Genomic DNA, 27,235 nt, shown 5'->3' with positions numbered 1-27,235 from the left:
GATCTCATGTCCCTGATAGACCTGTGCATCTGAGTGGTGTTCATATAATTGAGACCTTCTGCTCCTCCTCCACCACTCCCTTATCTGTGCTCCTCTCCTGAAAGTGCTGACTCTTGCTGAAGTTTGTGTCTATGGATGTCAGAAGCCTTTTGATACCTCACCCAAGTGCCTGTTCTTCTTGTTTGACCCTAGATACTGATTTTTGGTGGACTATGTCACCGTGAGCTACAATATACTTAAGACCGATTTTACGCTTACTCAGGATGCATGCAAGTTCATTTTCTGGCAGCATTCAGCCTTCTCTGTAATATTTGGACATACCTGCAGGTCCTGTGATGATGGTTTTACAAATATTAATGATGTTAGATTGGTAATATTGTTGAATTGGTCACTCCTTATTTCCAGCCGTCCACAGAAGCCACCTCCTGCTCTAATACCTACACTGACAGCCCTGTTCCTGGCGGGCCAATCATTTCCGATGTCACGGAGCTGCCCCCACCCAACACTGCTACCATTCAGCCTGCCGCAGAGGAGCAGAGGTGAGTTAATGGCACCATGGGCTCAAGAAGAAAATATGGTAATAAAGACAAAAAATGCTGGAAATACACAGCAGATCTGGCAGCATCTGTGGAGAGAGTAATAGCATTAACATTTCAGGTCGATGAACTTTCATCAGAACTGAAACGTAAACTCTGTTTTTCTCTCCACAGATGCTTCCAGGCCTGAGTACTGCCAGCATTTTCTGCCTTTATTTCAGATTTCCAGCATCTGCAGTATTTTGCTGTTATATTAAAAGAAAACATGGTAGCTGCATTGCCCTTTCAGAGGAAGAGGAAAGTCACCTTCCCTCACATTCGCCAATTTGCTGCCAAGGTGAAATATGGGCAGAGCAGCAGTGTGGAAAAACTTGTATATACATTCAAACTGAATTCCATACAGTCTACAGACTATGAAATTTATTGCCATGCAAATTGGAAAAAAATCCCTATCTACATTTTACTGAAAGTCTATATGTGAGAATTATACATAAGGTGCTGGCCTTGATTCACTGGTAGCACAGTTGCTTCTGAGTCATAACAATATGGGCAGTCATGCCTCTGAGTCAGGTTGTGGGTTCAAGCCCCACTCCAGATACCTGAGCACAATCTAAGTTGACATTTCAGTGCAGTACTGAGGGAGTGGTGCACTGTCAGAGGGGCCATCTTTCGGATGAGACATTAAACCAAGGTCCCATCTGCTGTTTCACATGAATTCACGTGGCATTATCTGAAGAAAAGCAAGGAGGTTATCCTGGTGTCCTGACCAATATTTATACCTCCCAGTAACTAAAACGATTACCTGGTCAATATCACATTGCTGTTTTTGGGAGATTGCTATGTGCAAATTGGCTGCTGCATTTTCTATGTTACAATGGTGACTGCACTGCCAAATTATGCAATTGGCTGTACTTTGGGAAAGCCTGAGATCATGAAAGATCCTGTATAAATGCAAGTCTTTCTTCTAAAGAACAAGGTTAAAGTAATAAACTCTTATCTTTCGCAGCTCCATGGAATATTAATAGCAATGCCAGTTAAACCTTTACCTCAGTTACAGAATGTTCTAATTAATTTTATCCCTGAGTCCTATTTGTTCATGTAATGATCTAAGGTAGTATAATTTGTTCTTGTGATACCGATTTGTTTGTATTCGTGACTGAATACAGAAATACAGAGTTTAAAGCCGAGCAGCCCATTTTGAAAGGGGGAAGAGAAGGAATGCATATTATCTCCAATACAATTGTTATATTGCTTTTTTTTAAATAAAAGTTAAGGTCCATAAAAGGGTTGAATTTTCACTCGACTCCTCTGCCTTTTTGCCCGCTCTATTCCAGGAATTGTTTCCCATCCATACTTTATAGAAAAAGAAACCTCTAAAGAAACAGCCCAAAATAGATCAGCTGGGTTTTCCCAAGCCCATGACGTCTGGATCCGTGGCGGGGTGGAGTGGGGGGGGGGCTGGAAAATGGTTCCGGCAGCAGTCCGCCATGAAGGCCGATGCTGGGAGGGCCCGGCCCGATTCTCCCAGTGGCGGCAAGGCTCCGTGGCAGGCCCTTGCCGCTGGGCAACAGGACCCGGATTTAAGTATGTAAATTAATTAAGTGAATAAATTACAATGCACTTCCCTGGGATCTTACGGACCCACTGCGATCTTCAGAGTGGCGGCCGGCACTCCCACGCCTTCAATTCCTCGTCCAGGGAATGCCAGTGTGACACTGGTGGGGAGGGGGGAGGAGTTGATATTTTCTTTGGGGGTGGGTGGGTGGAGATGGAGTTAAATAAATGTAATGGGTGTAGGCAATGGTGGGAAGGGGGTGAACTTTAAATTTTGTGCAGTCTGTAGGGGGGGGGGGAATGGTCAGATATAAAAGGTAAGTGTTTTGAGGGGGAAAGGGCAAATACTTAACGTAATTGTTATTGGGGGGGGGGGGTGGGAAAGGGGCGTTAGAAATTTATTTCATAAACTTTGGGGGGATACTGCTTTAAAAATTCAAATTGACCGGCAGGGCTAGCTGCCCTTTAAAAATGGCACCAGCGCCTGTGCACAGGCAGCTGACACCATTACCGGGGACGGACAGTCTGCCCCCTTCACGTGATTGGGGGAAGCGGGCTGCCCTGGCTATTTAAATGAGCCGCCACGCGGGAGATTGCGGCGGCTTTTTGGTGTGCGGCCCACATGGGTGGGCCGCCATTTTTTAAGCTCGCCACTGATCCAGCCCATTGTATTGCATTTGAGAGTTTGAGGCCCAATTAACTCCTGCACAGATATGTTGCCAGGGAATCTAGAGAGAGTGAGCATCATAGGAACAGGAGGAGGCTATTTAGCCCCTTGAACCTATTCTGCCATTCAGTTAGATTATGGCTGATCTGAGGTATTTAGCAAGCTGGATGTGGCTCAGAATGAAGGTTGGGAAGTGGAGTGGGTTGTGGGGGGTGGATTACACTGAGACTGAAGTACACTTGGAGTCACGTAGATGTATTTTCTGATTATTATTCATCATTTCAATACTGCCATGCTTCATATAGTCCATTTTTCTTACTGAATCGGCAATATTGCCAAAACAGCCATAAGGACCACCCAGATTTGTGAAAGTTCCAGGTGAATTCTGTGGTAATAATCCATGATGTTTTAAGCCAAAGTTAAAATATATATTTGGAAAGAAAAGTTCCAGAAGACTGAAAAAAGCAAATTAGTGTATGAGTTTCTAAGATCCTGATTGTGCCGAGTGGATTATGTTCCATTTACTACAAAATGCAGTATTACATCCATCTTTAAAGCGTTTCCACCTGTTGGGCTGAATTTTATGAGGCCTCCAGCATCGAGGCCGTGGTGAGGGGTCCCAGAAAATTATTCTGGGAGAGGTCCACCACGACCCCCGACGCCGGAGGTCCCATAAAATGTTAAAAGTAAGTTAAAAAGATGCAAATCAACTTAGCTTGTCCTGGCGGCTGTTCCACACCGATATTCCGGTCGCTGGCCAGAACTCCCGCGCCTTCGGAACTCTGTTCGGAGTTCCGAGGCGTGACACTGGTGGGGAAGGGTGAGGAGTGAAATTGTCAGGGCAGGGTGGGGGGAGCAGGGAAAACACTTTGTATTGGCTGTGGAGATGGTGGGATAGGGTTGAAGGATAAATGTTATGAGGTTGGGGGGAAAGTATGGGTTGGGAATAAAACTACTTTTGGTGATAAAGGCCCAAAAGTAAACATGGGGTGGGAGGGGGGGAATGGAAAAGGGCCTCCCGCTTTCATTTAATTTTTGTTAACAACAATCACCTTAATATAATTTTTAAAATTCAACTTTCTTCTAAGGGCTTGAAGCCCTTTAAAAATGGTGCCGGACGCCGTTGCCGGGGATGGAGCAGTCGCCCCCTCTACATCACTGAAGGCGGCCGCTCTGCCCCCTCCATTTAAATGAGCCCCCACGCTAAACATCGTGGGAGCTCAGCGACGGCGCATCTGCGACTGAAGACTGCCGACTTCAAAGCGCTCTGCCACGATTTGCGATGCGCTAATAAAATTCAGCCCGTTGTGTCCATTTCTATTTTGAACGTATTTCACTCTCTTCTTTCTGTGCTCCAGAACTGTTGTAAAATCGTTTGGTAGTTTGTGTGTGATTGTGATCATTCTTGATTTTCCTTCCTGCGAGAGAGAAAGAGAGAGAGATTCCAGCTCTAGCTTTTTTGCAGGAGACTGGAGAATGGATTGATTTGATTGAACTCCAGGCTTTACCACAAAAGCTTCAGGCTCCGTCTGAACCTGGTGAAAATAGAATTTTGAGACTTCTGATTACGATATCACAACAGCCTATGTCATGTTACACAATTCACTTATTATGATAGGGAATTGTCAACCTAGAGATATTTGCAAATGAATGCCACTTAGTTACATGATTAAGTTGATTTAAGGCTACTTCACATTTCTGTGGGACTGATTTAATAAAAGTGATGATTCAGCCTAGGTTCAAAGACCGTCAACACTATTTTTCAAATGTCTTGATGTACAGGGAGAAATGCCTGATGGTTATTAAGGAGGAGCCGGCCAGTCCAGGGGGTGGAATCCAGGTCCCAGCTGATGCAATGGTTCCAGGGAACCCATGTGGTGCGTGTCTGGAACCACCTGTATTACCAGTATCAGTTGTGGAGTCTGTTCTGGAGGGCAGACCGACATGCAACACAGTGCAGCATCCGGATAAGAGGGGGACGATAGCTGCTTTAGAGAGGTGAGACTGCACACAATGGTGAGAGTTCATATAGCAATGAGTGGAATGACACAAAAATAAATGGCACAATGGGGCAAGTGTCATAGTTTCAAGAGCATCACAAGATTATTTCCAATGGAGCATGCAATTTTATTACATAACACCAGTACAGTATAGGAGAGACTGATACTTTTAAAACCACACGAATGTGATGTAAACAAGAGCTTATGACTTTGTCTCAGAACAGCGCAGTGTGTAAAAATACTCAAGTTTAAGCCATTATCATACGGCAGCCACATTCTGCAGTAAGGGAGTTCTGAAACTGCACATGTTTTATGGAAGCATAAAAATAACCATCAGCCCATCCCTTCCATCACCAGCTGCTCCTGTGGGCTTGGTTTTTCAAGTTAGTGTCTGGCTACTCGTACATAGTTAAGCTAATAGGTGAGGTGGCTATCCTGAAATGCTGTATTATTTACCAGTCAACCTTCATTAAATAATGACACAGAAATAAGCTGGATGTGGGACTCCTTGTCAGAATTCTGATTGCTTTGGGGTAAAAAGACTGCTTTGAGCTTTCAGTACAACACCAGAAGTGGATCTGGTAAAATTGCCCACTGCTGGTCAGTGATTTGCAATCTATTGATCTTAATGGAGAAAAAAAATGTGCTGGGGTAATGGAATTTCATAGTACTTGCTCCCTTTATTATGATTAAAGTTTTTTTGAAATGAAGGTATCGTATGTGGCTGACCTGGATATTCTAGCAACTTCCTTCTCTACAAGCAGTCATTTTACAGGCCTTCCACTAAAGGAATTAACTTGCATCACAAGGTTGCTGCAGAAAAGGCAGAGAGTCCTGAGCCAGCTCATAAGAACATAAGAAATAGGAGCAGGAGTAGGCCATTTGGCACCTTGAGCCTGCTCCGCCATTCAATAAGGTCATGGCTGATCATTAACCTTAATTCCACTTTCCTGCTGGATTCCCATATCCCTTGATTCCCAATGCGTCCAAACATTTATCTATCTATTTATAGCCTTGAATATACTCAGTGTCTGAGCATCTCCAGCCTCTGGGGTAGAGAATTCCAAAGATTCACAACCCTATAAGTGAAGACACTCCTCCTCATCTCAGTCTTAAATGACCGCCCCCTTATCCAGAGACTATGCCCCCTAGTTCTACACTCTCTAGCTAGAGGAAACAATCTCTCAGCATCTACCCTGTCAAGCCCCCTCAGAAGGTTAGAAGTTTCAACTTCATCTCTCATTCTCTAAACTCCAAAGAGTATAGGCCCTATCTACTCAACCTCTCATAATAGGAAAATCCTTTCATCACAAAATCATTCAAGTGAATCTTTGCTGCACTACCTCCAAGGCAAGGCAAACATACCCTTCTTTAGATAAGGAGATCAAAATTGTGCACAGTGTTCTAGGTGTGGTCGAACCAAAGCCCTGTACAATTGTAGTAAGACTTCCTTACTTTTGTACTCCAGCCCCCTTGCAATAAAGGCCAACATGTCATTTGCCTTCCTAATTGCTTGCTGTACCTGCATACTAACTTTCTGTTTCTTGTACAAGGACACCCAAATCCCTCTGAACATCCACATTTTAAAGTTTTGTATCGTCAGCAGACTTGGATACATTACTCATTATTAATGTATTGGCATGGATTGGTTAACTCACAGAAGACAGAGTCAGGATTAATGGGTCTTTTTCAGGTTGGAAAGACGTAACTAGTGGAGTGCCACAAGGATCAGTCCTAGGGCCTCAGTTATTTACTATCTACTTTAATGACTTGGAGGAGGGGGCAGAGTGTAATATATCCAAATTTGCTGACGGTACAAAAATAGGTGGGAGGACATGTTGTGATGAGGACGTAAGGAATCTGCAAAGGGATATAGATAGGTTGAGTGAGTGGGCAAAAACTTGGCAGATGGAGTTTAATGTAGGAAAGTGTGAGGCCATGCATTTGGTAGAAAGAATCAAAAGGCAGACTATTATTTAAATGGAGAGAGACTCCAAAAAAGTGCAGCGCAGAGGGATTTGGGAGTTCTTGTGCATGAAACACAAAAAGTTAGCATGCAGGTGCAGCAAGTAATTAAGAAGGCAAATGGAATTTTGGCCTTTATTGCTAGGGGGTTGGAGTTTAAAAATCGGGAAGTCTTGTTACAACTGTACAGGGTGTTGGCGAGGCCTCTCCTGGAGTGCTGCATAGAGTTTTGGTCCCTGTATTTAAGAAAGAATATACTAGCATTGGAGGCAGTTCAAAAGAGATTCACTAGGTTGATTCCTGGGATGAAGGGGTTGACTTATCAAGAACTGCTAAACAGGTTAGGCCTTTATTCATTAGAGTTTAGAAGAATGAGGGGTGATCTTATTGAAACGTACAAGATTCTGAAGGGGATTGACAGGGTAGATGTTGAGAAGATGTATCCACTGCTGGGAGAGTCTCGAACTAGGGGACATAGTTACAGAGTAATTTAAAACTCATTTAAAACTGAGATGCGAAGGAATTTCTTCTCTCAGAGGGTAGTGAATGTCTTGAATTCTCTACCCCAGAGAGTTGTGGAGGCTAGATCACTGAAAGTATTTAAAGAGGAGGTAGATAGATTTTTGAAATATCAGGGTGTTGAGGGCTATGAGGAGCTGGCACGAAAGAGGAGTTGAGGTCTGGGGCAGATCAGCCATGATCTTATTGAATGGCGGGGCAGGCTTGAGGGGCCGAATGGCCTACTCGTGCTGCTATTTCTTATGTTCTTATGTTTATGTTCAGTCTAAGTCATTAATATAGGTCATACCCTATTGCTTCAAACCCAATGGATTCTGCCAAACTGATAAGTTACAAAGCAAAATGGGAATCTTGTGTCCCGAGATGGAGGTGGAGTGTCTGATCGAAGTAAACTACTTTAACTATTGTATGCTGAAGTAGACTATCAGCCTATCCCTTACTGTTTTAACCCTGCCCCTTTTCAATGTCAATGAAACCCAAGATTTCTAATCTCCAGTACTATAGATTTCACTTATTCTCGTACTCCTCCTCCAACTCCACATTTTTATTTTCTCTCTGTGCAGTTCTGTAGCAAGTACAGCAGTAGGTGGCATGCCATCAATGTTCAATGGCCAGCCACTAAGAGATGCAGAAGAATACAATGGGGTTTCTTAACCTCTAACTTTCATTTCATCCCAAATGGGAATTATGCATAGCCTCCACTCAACTTGCAATGTGCAAAGATTTGGAATTTGACGTAAAGAACTGTAAGTGCAGACTCTGTGTCATAGAATCCTCTCCAACCTGGTTCAGTGCTTGGTGCAATAATGTGCCTTGAATGACGTATGTTTAAATATTCTTCTTGGCCTATACCAGTAAGAACGTTACATGCAATGGTTGCTTCATCTTCCAAGTTGCAAGAAAAAGAAACAAAGGAGATGAATAGTTGAGACAAAGAGCATAAACGCATTTAAGGGGAAGCTAAATAAGCACACGAGGGAGGAAAGAATAGAAGGCTATGATGATATGGTTAGATGAAGTCGACTGAAAGGATACTTTTGTAGAGCATAAACACCAGCATTGACCAGTTGGGCCGAATGGCCAGTTTCTGTGCTGTAAATTCTATGTCATTTGAAAATGCTAGTTATATTATTAGATTGCAGTCATTGACTGGTGTTCATTGCTCACAGCTGTTCATTTGTAAAGATTTATTTTGGGTTTACAGGACTGAAGCAGCTGATCACATGCAGAATATTGAGTTGAACCTGGATGGTTTGCACTCACTTCTTGGGAGCCAGCAGTACAGCCTGGAGCATTCCACCATCATGCATGTAAGTTTTAGGACAATACGTCACTCAAATAGGATTCAGAATTGGATTTGAAACTGTCCTTTAAATATTCCACATACTGAAAGCTGAAGGAATAGTTTACTCCAAATAATATCCAGCCACTCCACCACTGATGTACCATGACTGCAGTGTGTACTATCGACAGGATGCACTGTAGCAACTTGCCAAGGCTTCTCCCAAACCCACCTAAAAAGGCAAGGGCAGTCGGTGCATGGGAACACCATCACCTCCAAGTCACACACCATCCTGACTTTGGTCATATATCGCCATTCCTTCATTGATGTTGGGTCACAATCCTGGAACTCCTAACATAATAGCACTTTGGGAGCACCTTCACCACACCGACTGCAATGATTCAAAATGGCCTATTTTCTCAAAGGCAAATAGGAATGAGTTATAAATGCCAGTGAAGCTCACACCTGAGAATTTTTTTTGAAATTATTGTGAGAGGTTACATGGCAGCTACCACCAGTGCCATTCTGAGATTGCCTTGTGTATCTATGTGTGACCGTTTTTAAATAATTTGATTAAAAAGTACAAATGTTTTGTCACTGCTTAAAAAAACAGGTTGAGATGTTTTTCAGTGTGATTGTGCTGAGAGAAGCTCAGACCAGAGCTGATGACGGAACAGTTTTTGAGGAGGTTGCTTTGACAACTGTGGCTGAAATTCAGGTGCAATTTTAACCCAATGGGGCTGCCCTGCCTTTAAAATTGTCTCTGCAAACCTATGGTCCCATTCCTACCTGCTGCTGCTTTAACTGCGCACTTTTTTTTAGAAGGCCCATGTGCCTGGCAGAAGCGGGTGAGTGCCTCATGAATGCATGCAAATCGGGTTCCAATGAAGTCCTTAGGACCCTGACACATTGTTCACTCTCAAAATTGGAAAGCCAGCCCAGCATCCAACCCACTAAGTACTACCCAGTGAGATTGGTTTCGGAGGGCCACATGAAGCCCTATTTAAAGAGTACTCGGGGGCAGGTACTCAGACCATAGGTATATGCGTGCTTTTTAAATTTATTCTTCAGGTGTGGACATTGCTGGCAAGGCTGGCATTTATTGCCCATCCCTAGTTGGCCTTAAGAAGGTGATTGTGGCTGCCTTCTTCACACGTTGCAGTCCATGTGGTGAAGGTGCTTCAACATTGCTGTTAGGGAGGGAGTTCTAGGATGACAATGAATGTTGATATATATACCCAGTGACAATGAATGGTGATATATTTCCAACACAGGATGATGTGTGACTTGGAAGTGGTGGTGTTCCCATGCTTCTGCCAGCTTTGTCCTTTTAGGTGGTGGAGATTGCTATTGTGTCTTTTGGATTTCTAAGAGATTTTTGAGCTTAGAGATTGCTTGTTTCTGATTTTTGCTTTTGCCTTACTCACCATGAGTAAGCGCTCGTAGCTTAGCATGGATTGCAATTCTTGCTTCATTGTTTCGGATAGACGAACAGGAGCAGCATCAAAAGCAGCAGCAGCGGCCGCACCATCCAAGAGGAGCAGCAGATGGGCCTGTTGGACAGAAAGGGAGGGGGGCTGTTAATTGATGGCCATGTGCAGGTATTGGAAGGACTGGTGAGAAGAATAAAGTGACTATGTGAGAACATTTTGCTGCGTATGGCTGCTGTGAAGGCAGCGAGTGTTTGTTTAAAATGAGAGGTAGTATAATGTGCCCATGTGATTGTTAAAGGATGTGATGCAAGAAAGGGGATTGTTCAGAGTGCTGTGGGAGGGGGAAATGACTGTTGCCAGGTGCTATTTAAAAAGATGGAGAAATAGAAAGCTGCACTCACCTTTGCTGCTCGTCAGGTTGAAGCATTTCCTGCATTGAATCTAGGTTCTAAGGGTGATGCTCCTGGAACAGACTATCTTTGCTGATGAGGTGTTGCCACCTGGTTCCCTGAATCCTGTTTATAATTGGACTCACTAGATCCTGTGGGCAGGGCAGACTCACCGTGTTGGATTTCAACGGTCCTACTGACTCTTCCTTTCATGGTACTTTACTGTTTATGTCGTTGCTGAGTTATAGTGACCTTTCTCCAACAATGCAGCCTACGACACTCTGCTGTGTTATTTCCAGGTTTTGCTGTTTATGTGGCTATATAGAAAACGTATCACATATAAGGGAATCGGTAAATAAGATAGCTCCTCCTCATTTTCTAAAGTTATCTCATTGTCCTGCAGATCTTTAACCCGAATCTTCCTCTAAATGAGCTGAATCTGACTGACATGGAGGCAAACCTTGCAATGGTAAGGATAGGCGTTGACCAAAATGAATAGTCCAGACATGGGCGTGAGGATCTGATTAAAGATAAGAAATTACAGTTTTGCATTCCAGTTCCTCACTGTGCAATCTTTACAATGTGTATAAATCCGGTAAAGCCACTAATTGTGTGCGCACAAACCAGCACTATTTCTAGATCTGATGCAAACACATGGTGGCACCAAGAATTCATGGCAACCCCTCAGCAATCTAGAAAATTTCCAATGCAAGAAGGAAGGATAAAGTTCACAGGGCCTGAGCAGAGGTCGAATGAGGTTCTAGCTCTGGGACTCAATAAGTGACAGTCAGTGATTTAGGGATGGGCAATAAATGCTGGCCTTGCCAGCAAAGCCCACATCCCATGAACAAACACAAAAAGAAAGAAGGAAAATAAATAATAAATGGAGTTAGCGATGGAAGATCAGAAATCCCCTCAAGATTTCGTTCAGTGAAGGCACTGTACATGTAGGGTGAGACAGCCACACAGACAGACCAATGGGCCCCAGTCGGTGCTGAGATCTTGAAGAATACTAGTTGGCATGCTTCAATTGACCTCAGCATTCCTGGGCTAAGGAAGGGGAAAACAGAGTTCCTGCTTTTTTTTCTTATGATGCAGGAATAATGTCAGCAGTGGCTCAGTTAGCAGCACTTTTCCCTCTGAGTTAGAAGGTTCTGGGTTCAAGTCCCACTTCAGGTCTTGAGCACAAAAATCAGGGCTGACACTCCAGTGCAGTACTGACAGAGTGCTGCACTGTCAGAGGTGCTCTCTTTCAGATGAGACATTAAACCGAGGCCCTGTCTGCCTTCTCAGACATAAAAGAGCTTGGTGCACTATTTGGAAGAAGAGCAGGGGAGTTGCCCTGGTGTTCTGGTCAATATTTATCCCTCAATCAACATAACAAAAACAGATTATCTGGTCATTATCATTGCTATTTGTGGGAGCATGCTGTGCAGAAATTGGCTGCCATGTTTCCTACTTTATAACAGTGACTACACTTCAAAAGCACTTCATTGGCTGTGAAGCTCTTTGGGATGTCCTCTGGTTGTGAAAGATGCAAGTCTTGCTTTTTTAAGTAGCAAAGCTACTACTTTTAATACCTATCCCTAGTCACCCCTGGAAGGTGCCAGCTTGCTAGGTCAGTCTGATGGGTATTAAGGATCAAACACGTGATGTGGACTGTAGACCAGATGGGGTAGGGGTGTCAGGTTCCCTTTGGTGAACCAGTTGCATTTTTACAACAAGTCGGAAACTAACTTTGTCTGGCACTATCCCAAAACTACCAGGCTTATTAAAGTCAATCCAACAACCTGCTATGGTGGACCCTAAACTTACAATTGCTAAGACAATAGTCCCATAGCATAATGACCACTTGAGAACCATAGAATGATTACAGCACAGAAGGAGGCCATTCGGCCCATTGTGTCCATTGCAGCTCTCTGCAAGAGCAATCCAGCTAACCCATTCCACTGCCCTTTCCCCGTAGCCGTGCAATTCTTTTTCTTCAGGTGCTTATCCAATGCTCTTTTGAGAACCATGATAGAATCTGCCTCCGCCATACTCTCAGGTAGTGCATTCCCGATCCTAACAACTCACTGCCATGAAATGTTTCTCCTCATGCTGCTGTTAGTTCTTTTGCGAATCACCGTAAATCGATGTCTTCTGGTTCTCGACCCTTTCGCCAATTTCTCTTTATCTACTCTATCCGGTTCCCTCATGATTTTGAACACCTCTATCAAATCTCCTCTTAATCCTCTCCTCCAAGGAGAACAACCCCAGCTTCTCCAATCTAACCTCGTAACTGAAGTCCGTCAATCCTGAAACCATTCTTGAAATTTTTTCTGGACCCTCTCTCAGGCCTTCACATCCTTCCTAAAGTGTGGTACCCAGAATTGGACACAATACTCCAGTTGAGGCCAATACAGTGTTTTATAAAAGTCCATCATAACTTCCTTGCTTTTGTACTCCATGCCTTTATTTAAAAAGCCCAGGATCCCGTATGCCTTTTTAACCAATTTCTCAACCTGCCCTGCCACCTTCAATGACTTGTGCACATATAACCCCAGGTCTCTCTGTTCCTGCACCTCCTTTAGAATTGCACCCTATAGTTTATATTGGCTGTTGTTCTTCATACCAAAATGTATCACTTCACACTTCTCTGCATTAAATTTCATCTGCCACGTATCTGTGCATTCCACCATCCTCTCTATGTCCTCTTGAAGTCTATCGCTATCCTCGTCACAGTTCACAATACTTCCAAGTTTTGTGTCTTCTGCAAGTTTTGAAATTGTGCTCTCTACACCCAAGTCTAAGCCATTAATTTATAAAGCAGTGGTCCTAGGACCGAACCCTGGGGAAAACCACTGTATATCTTCTTCCAGTCTGAAAAACAACTGTTCACCACTACTCTCTGTTTCCTGTCACTCAGCCAACTTCGTATCCATGCTGCCACTCTCCCTTGCGAATCAGGCTCAATGGGCTGAACGGCCTACTCCTGCTCCTATTTTCCTATGTGGCACTTTATCAAATGCCTTTTGGAAGTCCATATACACCACATCAACCCTCTCTGTTACCTCATCAAAAAACTCAATCAAATTGATTAAACGCAATTTGCTTTGAACAAATACATGCAGGCTTTCCTTAATTAATCCAGACTTGTCCAAGTGACTGTTAATTTTTCCCCAGATTATCATTTCTAAAAGCTTTCCCACGAGCCAGGTTAACTGATTGGCGTATAGTTGTTAGGTTTATCCTTGCACCTTTTTTTGAACAAGGGTGTAAAATTTGCGGTTCTCCAGTCCTCTGGCACCTCCCCCTTTTCTAAGGAGGATTGGAAGATTATGGCCAGTGCCTCCACAGTTTCTACCATTACTTCCCCCAGCGTCCTCGGATGCATCCCATCAGGTCCTGGTGACTTGTCAACTTTAAGTACTGCTAGCCTTTCTAATACCTCTCTTTATCAATTTTTAGCCCATCCAGTATCTCAACTACCTCCTCATTCACTATGACTCTGGCAGCATCTTCTTCCTTGGTAAAAACAGATGTAAAATACTCATTTAGTGCCTCAGCTATGCCCTCTGCCTCCATGTGTAGATCCCCTTTTTGGTCCCTAATTAGCCTCACCTCTCCTCTTACTATCCTTTTACTATTTATATGCCAATAGAAGACTTTTGGATCCCCTTTTATGTTAGCTGCCAGTCTCTTCTCATACTGTTTGCTTCTCTTATTTCTTATTTCACTTCCCCTCTGAACTTTCTATATTCAGCCTGGTTCTCACTTGTATTATCAACATGACATCTGTCATACGCACCCTTTTCCTGCTTCATCTTACTCTCTCTCTCTTTTCATCATCCAGGGAGCTCTGCCTTTGATTGCCCTACCTTTCCCCTTTGTGGGAACGTACCTTAACTATACCCAAACTGTCTCCACTTTAAAGGCAGCCCATTGTACCGCTACAGTTTTGCCTGCCAATCTTTCATTCCAATTTACCTGGGACAGGTCCATTCTCAACCCACTGAAATTGGCTCTCCTCCAATTAATTATTTTTACTCTGGATTGTTCCTTGTCCTTTTCAATAGCTAATCTAAATGTTATGATACTATGAGCACTGTTCCCTGAATGTTCCCCTACTGAGACTTGATCCACCTCATTGCCCAGAAACAGATCGAACAATGCCTCCTTCCTCACTGGGCTGGAATCATACTGATAAAGAAAATTCACTACACTACCATACCCTGCATAGTTACAGCTGCTATACAAATTAATATTTTTGTTGTTATTGCTGTAATTATGATGTCCAGTGATTCTAGCTGGGATCTGATGTTGAGTGAGGACAGCATCAGGCTTGATCATCATTTACCCTCATGGCCAAATAGCTTTCTCAACCTGCTGAAGCTCAGACAGGAGCAAGGTAGAAAGTAGGATCTGGAACCCTTTGCAACTCCGTGCCAGCACAAGTGAGCATTGTTAGGAGAGAAGGGGAGAAAAATCAGAGGCGAGGAGAAGAAAAAGTAGTTGAGAGTTCAGATCATAAGTAAAGTTGAAGTGATCACTCATTTGTTACAATTCAAAGGAAAATGTCTGAATCTCCAGTCTGTCTACACCATGCATCAACTGTAGAAGTAGCACCATTCGAGTATCATTCAACAAACCTGCTCACACCTGGATCCATGAATTACCATTTCAAGCAAATCCCCTAAGGGATTTAGCTAACCTAGAACTGGATGACATTTTTGTTTTTTAAAGACACAGAACTGAGCATAATGTTACATTATAATGTTACATTATATTTGAAAAATATACAGGACTTGTTTTCAGTTTTCATCAGGGTATTTCCAGATAACAGACAATGCCCCCTCTCAAAGTGAATTCACTTCTTCAGAGACGAGAAGGATTGCATTACTGATTAAATATAAAAGCATTCTCCACATTTAATAGAATCTTGGAATAATACGACACAGAAGAAAGTCTGTGCTGGCTCTTTGAAAGAGCTGTCCAATTAGTCCGCATCATTGCTCTTTCCCCATAGCCCTGCAAATGTTTCCTTTTCAGAATTTCACCACAGATGAATAAAACAGAATGTATTTGCCCTGTTAAAATTATACAGAGTACCCAGTGGAGATTATGAAATCGAGATATTAGCTTTTCATGAAGGATCCATTTTTCAGGGAGTTTGCTATCTTTAAGGTGCCCAAATATGTTCTGCTGTTCAGTCCTAAAATAGCCAGGAGTGGGAATGGAAGTGTCCTGACAGGTTCTATAATGTGCTCCATGGAAAAATGTTTATGCGCCCCCTAACATTGCTGTCATATAACAATGAGCAGTGGTGACAATGCAGATTAATGCCAGGCTACTGCTCTGCGATATAATAAATGGTTAAATCATTATAAAACACCACACTTCCCCATCGTAGGGATCAATAATCAAACATCATGGCCATGTGACAGCAACTGCACTTCCTTCCCAGTGGGAAACCAGCTCTGATTCTAGTCTGTGGCTTGTGTTTTCCCAGATTCAGAAACTTATTGTGGACCCAGAGCTGAGGCCGATTGAACCGTCCAACAAAGCCCTGAAAACTGGAGCAAGCTCAGGTAAATCAGTTACAAGTAATTTTTCTAAATAGTGCATTCAACTTCTTAAGAAAACAAATGTAATAAAATCCAGAATTCCCTTCTGACTGCTGCGGACCAATCCCAAACCTAACACATGGGAATACCTTTGAAACCACAAGATTTTAAGTGCAAAAATCAATGGAGGCCAAGGCAAGAACTTCTCAGAAACTACAGTAACTATACAGTCCATGCAATTTGTGCTGTATTAGCATTAAAGATAAAGCACTTAAATATTTGACAATGGGGTCTTATTAAGAATTTGGTTCCTATTGTCATGAACAATACTTGGCTTTGCACAAATATTTTTTATCTGTCTTCACAGTAGAAGACACAAAAAGCATGGCAAGAATAGTATAAAATCAAGAGGCAAAAGGGAGGGAGGAACTTAAAACAATCACTATCACGAGAGAAAAAGTACCAGGAAAACTAATGAGACTAAAGGCTAACTAACTAAAGGCCTGCATCCCTAGGGTCTTGAAAGAAGTGGCTGCAGAGATCGTGGATGCATTGGTTGTAATCTTCCAAAACTCCCTCGATTTTGAAAAGGTCCCAGCGGATTGGAAAACCACAAATGTAACACCTCTATTCAAGAAAGGAGGGAGACAGACAGCAGGAAATTATAGGCTAGTTAACCTAACATTTGTCATTGGGGAAATGCTGGAATCCTTTATTAAGGATGTAGTAGCAGGACATAGAGCCATAGAAAATCATAAGACAATCAGGCAGAGTCAACATGGTTTTATGAAAGGGGAATCGTATTTGAGAAATCTATTCGAGTTCTTTGAGGATGTAACATGCAGGCTGGATAAAGGAGAACCAGTAGATGTAGTGTATTTGGATTTCCAAAAGGTTTCGAAAAGGTACCACATAAAAGGTTACTACACAAGATAAGGGTTCATGGATAGAGGATTGGCTAACTAACAGGAAACAGAGACTCAGGATAAATGGGTCATTTTCACGTTGGCAAACTGCAACTAGTGGAATGTCACAGGAATCAGTGCTGGGGCCTCAACTATTTACTATTTATATTAATGACTTGGATGAAGGGACCGAGTGCATTGTAGCCAAATTTGATGATGATATAAAGATATCAAAGCAAGCAAGTTGTGAGGAGGACACAGAGTCTGCAAAGGGATATAGATAAATTAAATGAGTGGGCAAAAATTTGGCAGATGGAGTATAATGTGGGAAAATGTGAGGTGGTCCACTTTGGCAAGAAGAATAGAAAAGCAGAATATTATTTAAATGGGGAGAGATTGCAGAATGCTGCGGTACAGAGTGATCTGGGTGTCCTTGTACATGAATCACAAAAAGTTAGCATACAGAAACAGCAAGTAATTAGGAAGGCAAATGGAAAGTTGGTATTTATTGTAAGGGGAATGGAATATAAAAACTGAAGTCTTGCTACAACTGTAGCAAGGCAGGGCATTGGTGAGACTGCACCTAGAATACTGTGTACCGTTTTGCTCTCTTCATGTATGGAGGGATATACTTGCATTAGAAGCAGTTCAGAGAAGGTTCACGAGGCTGATACTTGGGGTGAGGCGGTTTTCGTCTGAGGAACGATTGAGCAGGTTGGGCCTATACTCATTGGAGTTTAGAAGAATGAGAGGTGATCCTATTGAAATATATAAGATTCTGAGTGGGTTTGACAGGGTAGATGCTGAAAGGATGTTTTCACTCATCGGGGAATATAGAACTGGGGGTACTGTTTAAAAAAAAGGTGTCTCCCATTTAAGACGGAGATGAGGAGGAATTTCTTCTCTTAGTGGGTCGTAGATCTTTGGAATTCTCTTCCCCAGAGAGCAGTGGAGACTGGGTCATTGAATATATTCAAGGCTGAGTTCGACAGATTTTTGATCTACAAGGGAGTCAAAGGTTATGGGGGGCAGGCAGGAAAGTGGAGTTAAGGCCACAATCAGATCAGCCATGAAACTATAGAATGGCGGAGCAGACTTGAGGGGCTGAGTGGCCTACTTCTGCACCTATTTCTTATGATCTTATGACCTATGAACAGGGAGAATGCTCAGGTAGAGCAATATCTGATGTAGCAGGATTTTACTCAGGCTTTCTTTATTCTTTGTATCTACTGTCGGAGCAGAATCGTCCCCATTGTGCCTGCTGAAGTAGTACTGTTTGGAATCATATTGTTGCACAAAGAATATTAGGGTATTGTGATCATGAACATATACCTGTGAGAATTGGGGAATCTGTTTATAATCTGGGATCATTCAGCATTTTCAAAAAGTCAGAGATTCGCAGATTTAAAAAGACTGGTCATGGGAGGGATATAGACAGAAGTGAGACCATGCATGTGTAAATAAGACAGACCCTGAGAAAGAGATGGGAGACTGAAGGAGACCAACAGACTGAAGAGAAATAGTTAAATTTTAAAGCTGCTTCAAGATTCCATGAGACCCAGAATAGTGTTGCAGGCTCTCGGAGCATAGGTTTTGTGTGGCTGGCTACAAGCAGCGTGTAAATCTTATGGGATTTGCTAAGGTTGACATCTGATTGGATTGGTTTGCTCAGCCACTGGTCTTACCAAGTCTGCACTGTTGCATTTGGCTTGCAGCTGACTGCGCAAAACCTACCCTTGTGAGAAACCAATGACACTAGCATTGCTTTGCACAATGTAAAACCTTTCAAAAGTAATGACCGAAAACAGACACTAAGCCCAGGCCTTCCTTGGCTGGTAAACAAATCAAGGTAAATCTTCCAGAATCTTTTAGATCAGTAGCAAGGAAAGCCCATTTTTCACTGGTTCTGCCTGGTCTTAACAGGGTCAGTGAACAAGTTGTAACAGCAGCAGAGCATTTCAGTGCTGGTTTCATCACTCACAAATGGATTTATTATCTTTGCATTGACATCATGAAACGTGTTCAAGATATTAGTTCTTTGGCCATGCAATCTGCCCAAAATGTCACAGCCAGCCTTGTGCATCTGCCACTCATTTGCTGCCAATTCAGTAGATTGACAGCTCTACTTAAAAATGAAATTGAGACAGTGATGCTCTTGCATAGAATTACTTAAGGAATATGGCACAGAAACAGATCATTCGGCCCAACCAGTCCATTACGCTCCACTGGAGTCTACTCCCGTCTTCCCTTATCTAACTGTGTCAGCCTAACCCTCTATTCCCTTCTCCCTCATATGCTTGTCTAGCCTCCCATTAAAGGTATCCCTTAAATGCATCTATACTGTTGACTTCAACCACTCCCTGTGGTAGCGCGCTCTATACTCTCACCACTCATTGGGTAAAGAAGTTTCTTCTGAATTCCTTATCGGATTTCTTGGTGACAATTTTATACTGATGGTCTCTAGTTATGCTGTTCCCCAAAAGTGGAAACATTCTCTCTGGGCTGCATTTTATTCTGATGACTGGGATTCCAGTGGTGGGGCTGAAGGTGAGCAGAGACCCTACCTCAGCCCCCTGTCAGACTCCCAGAGCTATCTCATGGCGGGCAGCCAATTAACTGCCAGTATCAGGGACACTGACCCTTTAAGGGATGAATTCCTGCTTCCAGAGGTGCCGGCCAATCAGAAGGCCGGCAGCTCCTCAGTATCAGCAGCACCACTGGGAGCTGTGGCCACTGCTGGGACTGCAAGAAGCCCTACAGCATCGCGGAGAGAGAAGACCCCAGGAGAGGTGAGTGGGGTTGAGGTCGCTGGGCCATTCAGGCAGGCCCTAGTGATGGGGTGGGGGTGTTGATGAGGTGGAGGGAGGTCTTCCAGGGAGGGCGGGGGTGGTGGTGGTGATGATCGCCACCAGGGTCGGTGGGGGGGGGGGGGGGGTGCCCTCCGGAAGCCCTGGATTGCCCCCAAATGACATTGAATGTCAAGGGGAGATGGTTATATTCTCTCTAAACATCTCCACTTGACGTTCAATGGCATTACCATCGCTGAATTCCCCCACTATCAACATCCTGGGAGTTACCATTGACCAGAAAGTAAACTGGGCCAGCCCATAAATGTTGTGGCTACAAGAGCAGGTCAGAGGTTGGGAATTCTGTGGTGAGTAACTCACCTCCTATCACCCCAAAGCCTGTCTATCATCTACAAGGCACAAGTCAGTGTGATGGAATATTCTCCACTTGCCTGCATGGGTGCAGCTCCAACAACAATTGAGAAGCTCAACACCATCCAAGACAAAGCAGCCTGCTTGATTGGCAGCCCATCCACCACCTTCAACATTCACTCCCTTCACCACTGGAGGACAGTGGCAGTACTGTGTACCATCTACAAGATGCACTGCAGCAACTCACAATGCACCTAGAAGGACAAGGGCAATAGATGCATGGGAACACCACCATCTACAAGTTCCCTCCAAGCCACACACCATCCTGATTTGGAAATATATTTCTGTTCCTTCATTGTAGCTGGGTCAAAATCTTGGAACTCCCTTCCTAACAGTTGGTGTACCTACACCCCAAGGACTGCAGCAGTTCAAAAGGCAGCTCACCACCACCTTCTCAAGGGCAAGTAGGGACGGGCAATAAATGCTGGCCTAGTCAGCGACGTCCACATCCCTCGAACAAATAAAAGAAAAATTGGAGATAGTCATTGTCTGGCATTTGTGTGATGTGAATGTTACTTGTCACTTATCAGCCCAAGCCTGAATGTTGTCCAGGTCATGCTGCATATGGACACAGACTGCTTCAGTATCTGAGGACCTGCGAATGGTACTGAACATTATGCAATCAGCGAAATCTCCACTTCTGACCTTATGATGTAGGGAAGGTCATTGATGAAGAAGCTGAAGATGGTTGGGCCTAGGACACTACCCTGAGGAACTCCTGCAGCAATGTCTTAGGGCTAAGATGATTGGCCGTCAACAACCACAGCCATCTTCCTTTGCGCTAGGTATGATTCCAACCAATGGAAAGTTTCCCCTTGATTCCCATTGACTTTTGTTTGGCTAGGGCTCCTTGATGCCATACTCGGTCAAATGCTGCCTTGATGTCTGGGGCAGTCACTCTCACCTCACCTCTTGAGTTCAGCACTTTTGTCCATGATTGGAACATGGCTGTAATGAGGTCAGGGGCCGAGTGGCCCTGGCGGAACCCAAACTGAGCATCAGTGAGCAGGTTTTTGCTGTTTACATGGTGCTTGGCACTGTCGACAACACCTTCCATCACTTAGCTGATCGAGAGTAGACTGGTGGGGCGGTTACTGGCCAGATTGGATTTGTCCTGCTTTTTGTGGAGAGGATATATCTGGGCAATTTTCCACATTGTCGGGTAGATGCCAGTGTTGTAGCTGTACTGGAACAGCTTGGCTAGGGGCATGGCTAGTTCTACAGCTCAAATCTTCAGTGCTATATCCGGCATGTTGTCAGGACCCATAGCATTTGCAGTATCCAGTGCCTTCAGCCGTTTCTTGATATCATGTGGAGTGAATTGGATTGACTGAAGACTGGCAGCTGTGATGCTGGTGACTTTAGGAGGAGGCCGAGATGGCTCATCCACTTGGCCCTTCTGGCTGAAGATGGACACAAATGCTTCAGCCTTGTCTTTTGCACTGATGTGCTGGGCTCCCCAATCATTGAGGATGGGGATATTTGTGGAGCCACCTCCTCCTGTTACTTGTTTAATTGTCCACCACCATTTACAACTGGATGTGTCAGGATTGCAGAGCTTTGATCTGATCCGTCGGTTGTGGGATCGCTTAGCGCTGTCCGTTGCATACTGCTTCTGCTGTTTGGCATGCAAGTAGTTGTGTTTTGTAGCTTCACTGGGTTGACATCTCATTTTTAGGAATGCCTGGTGCTGCTCCTGGCATGTTCTCCTCCACTGTTCATTGAACCAATGCTGATTCTCTGGCTTAATGGTAATGGTAGAGTGAGAGATATGCCAGCCATGAGGTTACAGATTGTGTTTGAATATAATTCTGCTGCTGCTGATGGTCCACAGTGCCTCATGGATGCCCAGTTTTGAGCTGCCAGATCTGTTCTTAATCTATCCCATTTAACACCATATGGCAACCGGAACTGCACGCAGTACGCCAAGTGTAGTCTGACTAAGGTTTGATACAGGTTTAGCATAACCTCTTACTTTTCAATTCTAACCCTCTAGAAATAAAGCCTAGTGCTTTTTTTATAGCCTAGCTAATATGTGGCACAACTTTTAGTGATTGGTGTATTTGTATTCCAAGATCCCTTTGTTCCTTACCCCACCTAGACTTGTACCTTCAAGTCATAAGTGACCTCTGTATACTTCCTACCAAGATGTACTACCTCACATTTATTTGTGTTGAACTTCATTTGCCAATAATTTGCCCATTCTGCAAGTTTATTAATATCCTGCCGTAATTCGTTGCAGTCCCTCTCAGTATTGACTATTCCCCCCAATTTGTTGTCATCTGCAAATTTAGAAACTGTCTTTTTGATTCCAAAGTCCAAATCATTCATGTAAATTTTGAACAGCAGTGGTCCCAGCCCTGATCCTTGTGGAATACCACTGCCTCCAACGCCCCTGCCACTCTCTGCTCTCTGTCTTGAAGCCATCTAGCAATCAATCCTGCCACTTGTCCCCTGACTCCCCATTTTCTTACCTTGTTCATTAGTCTATTATGGGGCACTTTATACAAGGCCTTTTGAAAATCCAGCTAAATTACAACTACTGCATTACCATTGTCTACTCTCTCTGTATCCTCCTCAAAAAAATAAATAAGGTTAGTCAAGCAAGATTTTCCCTTTTGGAATCCATGCTGATTATTCATTATTATATTTTTCTTCTCTAGATGTTCTTCTATTCTCTCCTTTAGTAGGGATTCCATTATTTTTCCTACCACTGAGAGTAAGCTGATTGGTCTATAATTTCTTGAACATGTTCTATCCTCCTTCTTAAATATAGGAATTCTGTTAGCTATCCTCCAGTCCTCTGGCACTACGTCCTTTCCTAATGAATTATTAAATATGTGTAGTAATGCCTCTGCTATCTCTTCCGTAGCATGGATGCAAAGAACCCAGACCTTGGATTTATCCTCTTTGTGTTTGATTAGTATTAAATACATCCTTTTTTATTTTAAATGTATTTAACTAATTAGTCATATCATCCAATGTCATGCCCACCTGTTTTATCACCCTGGTAAATACGAAATGAAATAATTATTTAATATTTCTGCTATCTCTCTATTGTTACCTGTGGTATTATCCTGTCTATCCCTTAATGGGCCTATTCCAATCCTAGTCTTCCCTTTTTATTGATGTGCCTGTAAAATATTTCACTATTTTGTTTTGTGTTTCATTTTCTAATTCCTCTTTGCCTTCCTAATTTTTTTGACTTCTCTCCTAAACACTTTGTATTCTCTCTTATCATGCACTCCTCTGCTGAATATGTACGTAATGTATGCGTCTTTCCTTATCCTCACGCTGAACAGCCAAGACCTTACTGATAATGCAAAAGGCCCTGAGGTCTTGCAGTCCTGTGTCTGCACTGTGAGCTCAAGTCTCTTGGCGGCTGGGTTCACAGGGAAACTTCTCTCTGAGGAAAACCCTTCATTGCTGGACCAGAGATCAAAGAAAAATATAAACCCATTACAAAAATAAATTGGTGCCTCTTGTAAAACATAGACCACATCATTGGAACATGAGGCTGGGATTTTACAAAGCTTCCGACGTCGGGTTCGGTGGTGGGGGGTGAAGAGTTTGTGCCAGAAGATCGTTCCGGCAGCGGTCCGCCACGGAGCCCATCATCAGGAGGGTCGGGCCCGATCTTCCTGGTGGTGACAGGCCCCATGGTGGCCCCTTCACCACTGGTAACAGGTACCCGGACTAAATTATTCAAATTAGCAGAATGCATACATTTAAATAAAATTGGCTCCAATCTTACTGACAGGCTGCGATCCCCTGAGCGGCGGCCAGCACTCAGGCACATTCATTTTCCCATCTTGGGAAAGCAAGCGTTGCAGTGGTGGGAACGAGGGCAACTTGAGATTTTTAATGCAGGGGTGGGGGGGACAGATTTACATCATTGTGTAGGGGCTGGCAGGAAGGGGTGGCCTGTGCACTTTGTTCAGTTTGTGGGGGGGGTGCGGGGGGGTCAACTGTGGAAGGTATGTGCTTTGTGGGGGGGGAGGGGGGGGAGAGAGAGAGGAGAGATGGCAAATAATTAATTTTATTGTTATTAGGGGTAGGAAAGGGGTGGTAGATTTTTAATCAGTACAGTTTTGGGAGGGTGGAATATAACTTTAAGAATTTGAAGTAGCCGACAGGGCTTTAAAAATGGCGCCAGCGCCTGCGTACAGGCAGCGGACGCCATTACCAGCGTCAGAGAGCCTGCCCCTTCCACGTGATTTAGTTGGGGGGGGGTTGCAGCCTGACTAGCATATTATTGTGGGCCACCAAGAGGAAGATCATGGCGGCACGGGCTGCCATTTGTTTCGTCCGCCACAGCTCCCGGTGGTGGGATCATAAAATCCAGTCCTGTGTGTGTCATTCTGCTCTGCTGCCAAACAACCCCTTCATGGTACCGTTGCCAAGAGTCTAGAAGTTAGCCCATTTGGGCACAGGCTGATGTGTTGGTAGTCCCCATTATATTTAAAACACAAAGAAAAAGGAAATTCGTTTTGGGATGGTGCTGAGTCCTCCTTAGTGATTTTGGTCATGGATAAACACTCCAGCATTTGGATGAAAATGAAGGTAATATTTTCACACACTTATCTATTTTATAGCATATTCCCTCCCTCTCCTTCAGCATACTTTGTCAATTATGTGTCTGCTTTTTAGGATCTTGCTGAGATGACTGGTGATCCATTGATCTTTTTCTAACTATTTCTAGGAAAGCCACATCTTCAGCAAACTACGCAGCATTTTCTTCCAGAGTCACATCTTCCAATCAATCATGAACTCTCCAATCTAGACCACAACACAGCCCTCTACGAACTCACCGAGGATACAGGTGCCTATTTCCCAGATACCGAAGTGGGCCAGGAAGAATTCTAAGAAAAACTGAACTCAAGCAACAGGACATGGCAAGGCAGAGTCACATGCCTCAGCCCCTACTGTGGTGTCCACACTAAGCAGATATTTTCAAGGTAAAAAAGAAACTATTAGAGAATCCTGCAAAGTGTGGATTCCTGCCAACCTGCCAATTCTAGTGACACTGCCTGAAGGAAACGACTTTTCTTCTGTTCGTCTTTTTTTCCCCATGGCTTTCCTCTTCACTGCACATTTCATGAGACTGGAGGTGATGAATTCTTGCACTTCTACAGGCTGGGACATGTAGATACTGCCAGGAGGCTGAATCTAACTCATAACGTACCAAAAGTTCTCTGGTGTCCTGCAGATAGGAAACGAGCCTGAGATGGTTCTGTGCAACAGCACAGAGATCTCGTCCACAACTATTTTTTGCCCCGTGTGTAATTTGATCTTTTAAGGTTCTGTTTCAGAATTCTTGTTTGTGTGTTACACATCTAGGGAAAAAGAACGGTAATAATTTTTGTATGTGTATATTACAGCATACTACTAAGCAGTTTTCTTTTTCCATTCTAAATACTTTGCATTGGTTAAAAGTGCTGGGCTTGACAGGGTTGGGTTTGATGTATTGATACTGCACTTGGATTATTTTTGATCGAGCTCTTGTGATAAATCTTTACACATTCAATAAAAAAGTTGAAGCAGCTATCTTTTTGGAATGAGTTCCATGTTTCACAGAAATGTAAGTAACCTCGGCATGAGAATGGCTATGGACCCCCTCTACACGGGCTCCTTATACCTTGCTATGAACAATTACGAGGCGGTGGGGGTAATGGAGGAGTGGACCAGGGTGTCGTGGAGGGAACCATCCCTTCAGAATGATGACAGGGGAGGGGAGGGGAAGATGCGTTTGGTAATGGCATCATGTTGGAGGTGGCGGAAATGGCGGAGGATGATCCTTTGGATGTGGAGGCTGGTGGGGTGGAAAGTGAGGACAAGGAGAAACCTGTCCTGGTTCTGGGAGGGAGGGGAAGGGGTGAGGGTAGAGGTGCGGGAAATGGGCCGGACACGGTTGAGGGCCCTGTCAACCACAGTGGGCGAGAATCCTGGGTTGAGGAGCGCTGTTGTGGAAGGTAGCATCATCAGAGCAGATGTGTCAGAGATGGAGAAACTGGGAGAATCGTTCCCTCTGCAACACCCTGGTCCACTCCTCCATTAGCCCCACCACCTCATCCCCTTCCCACAGCACCTTCCCTCGCAATCGCAGGAGGTGTAATACCTGCCCATTTACCTCCTCTCACCTCAATATCCAAGGCCCCAAACACTCCTTTCAGGTGAAGCAGCGATTTACTTGTACTTCTTTCAATGTAGTATACTGTATTCGCTGCTCACAATCTAGTCTCCTCTACATTGGGGAGACCAAACGCAGACTGGGTGACCGCTTTGCGGAACATCTCCGCTCAGTCTGAAAGTATGACCCCGAGCTTCCGGTTGCTGGCCATTTCAACACTCTCCCCTGCTCTCATGCTCACATCTCTGTCCTGGGATTGCTGCAGTGATCCAGTGAACGTCCACGCAAGCTCGAGGAACAGCACCTCATTTACCGATTAGGCACACTACAGCCTGCTGGACTGATCATTGAGTTCAATAATTTCAGAGCATGATGGGCCCCCTTTTTTATTTTTATGTTTAGTTATTTTTTTCATTTGTTCTTTATTTTTTATGTGTTTATTTTATTTTAGTTTGTTTAGATTAGATTAGATTAGAGATACAGCACTGAAACAGGCCCTTCGGCCCACCGAGTCTGTGCCGAACATCAACCACCCATTTATACTAATCCTACATTCCTACCAAACATCCCCACCTGTCCCTATATTTCCCTACCACCTACCTACACTAGTGACAATTTATAATGGCCAATTTACCTATCAACCTGCAAGTCTTTTGGCTTGTGGGAGGAAACCGGAGCACCCGGAGAAAACCCACGCAGACACAGGGAGAACTTGCAAACTCCACACAGGCAGTACCCGGAATCGAACCCGAGTCCCTGGAGCTGTGAGGCTGCAGTGCTAACCACTGCGCCACTGTGCCGCCCACTTTTTTGTTTCTACTGTGCCTACCCACTTTTTTCATGTTTGTGCTTGTGGCTGCTCAGTTTTCTGTCCATTAACATCCTCTCTGTACTAATGCTTTGTCTTTCAGCACACCATTAACATACCGTTTGCCTTTGCTGCTTGACCTTCTGGTCAGTTATTCTCTGTGACCTTGTCCTATCAACACCTTATCTTTTGTTATCTCTTGTCCTACCCCTGCTTTACTTGCTTAAAACCTTTTACATTTCTAATATTTGTCAGTTCTGATGAAGGATCACTGACCTGAAAT

At 43.9% G+C, this 27,235-nt stretch overlaps 1 protein-coding gene across 3 annotated transcripts in view; it reads left to right on the top strand.

Moving 5' to 3' along the window:
• The window catches only part of hsf4 (heat shock transcription factor 4), a 100,568-nt gene extending 75,061 nt beyond the window's left edge, over positions 1-25,507 (top strand). For 2 of the 3 annotated variants that reach the window (XM_068049639.1, XM_068049640.1), the window contains exons 8-13: positions 406-539; positions 4,540-4,755; positions 8,446-8,551; positions 10,749-10,814; positions 15,837-15,915; positions 24,717-25,507. In XM_068049639.1, the coding sequence (XP_067905740.1) occupies positions 406-539; positions 4,540-4,755; positions 8,446-8,551; positions 10,749-10,814; positions 15,837-15,915; positions 24,717-24,880 (765 nt within the window). In that variant the 3' untranslated portion in view covers positions 24,881-25,507. The remainder of the gene's footprint in view (positions 1-405; positions 540-4,539; positions 4,756-8,445; positions 8,552-10,748; positions 10,815-15,836; positions 15,916-24,716) is intronic. The other variant, XM_068049641.1, reaches the window with a different exon arrangement.
• The last annotated feature ends 1,728 nt before the right edge of the window (positions 25,508-27,235 follow it).

The sequence above is a fragment of the Heterodontus francisci genome, chromosome 17, assembly GCF_036365525.1.
Source record: "Heterodontus francisci isolate sHetFra1 chromosome 17, sHetFra1.hap1, whole genome shotgun sequence".
Lineage (NCBI taxonomy): Eukaryota > Metazoa > Chordata > Chondrichthyes > Heterodontiformes > Heterodontidae > Heterodontus > Heterodontus francisci.
This window is presented reverse-complemented; position numbering and strand designations above follow the sequence as displayed.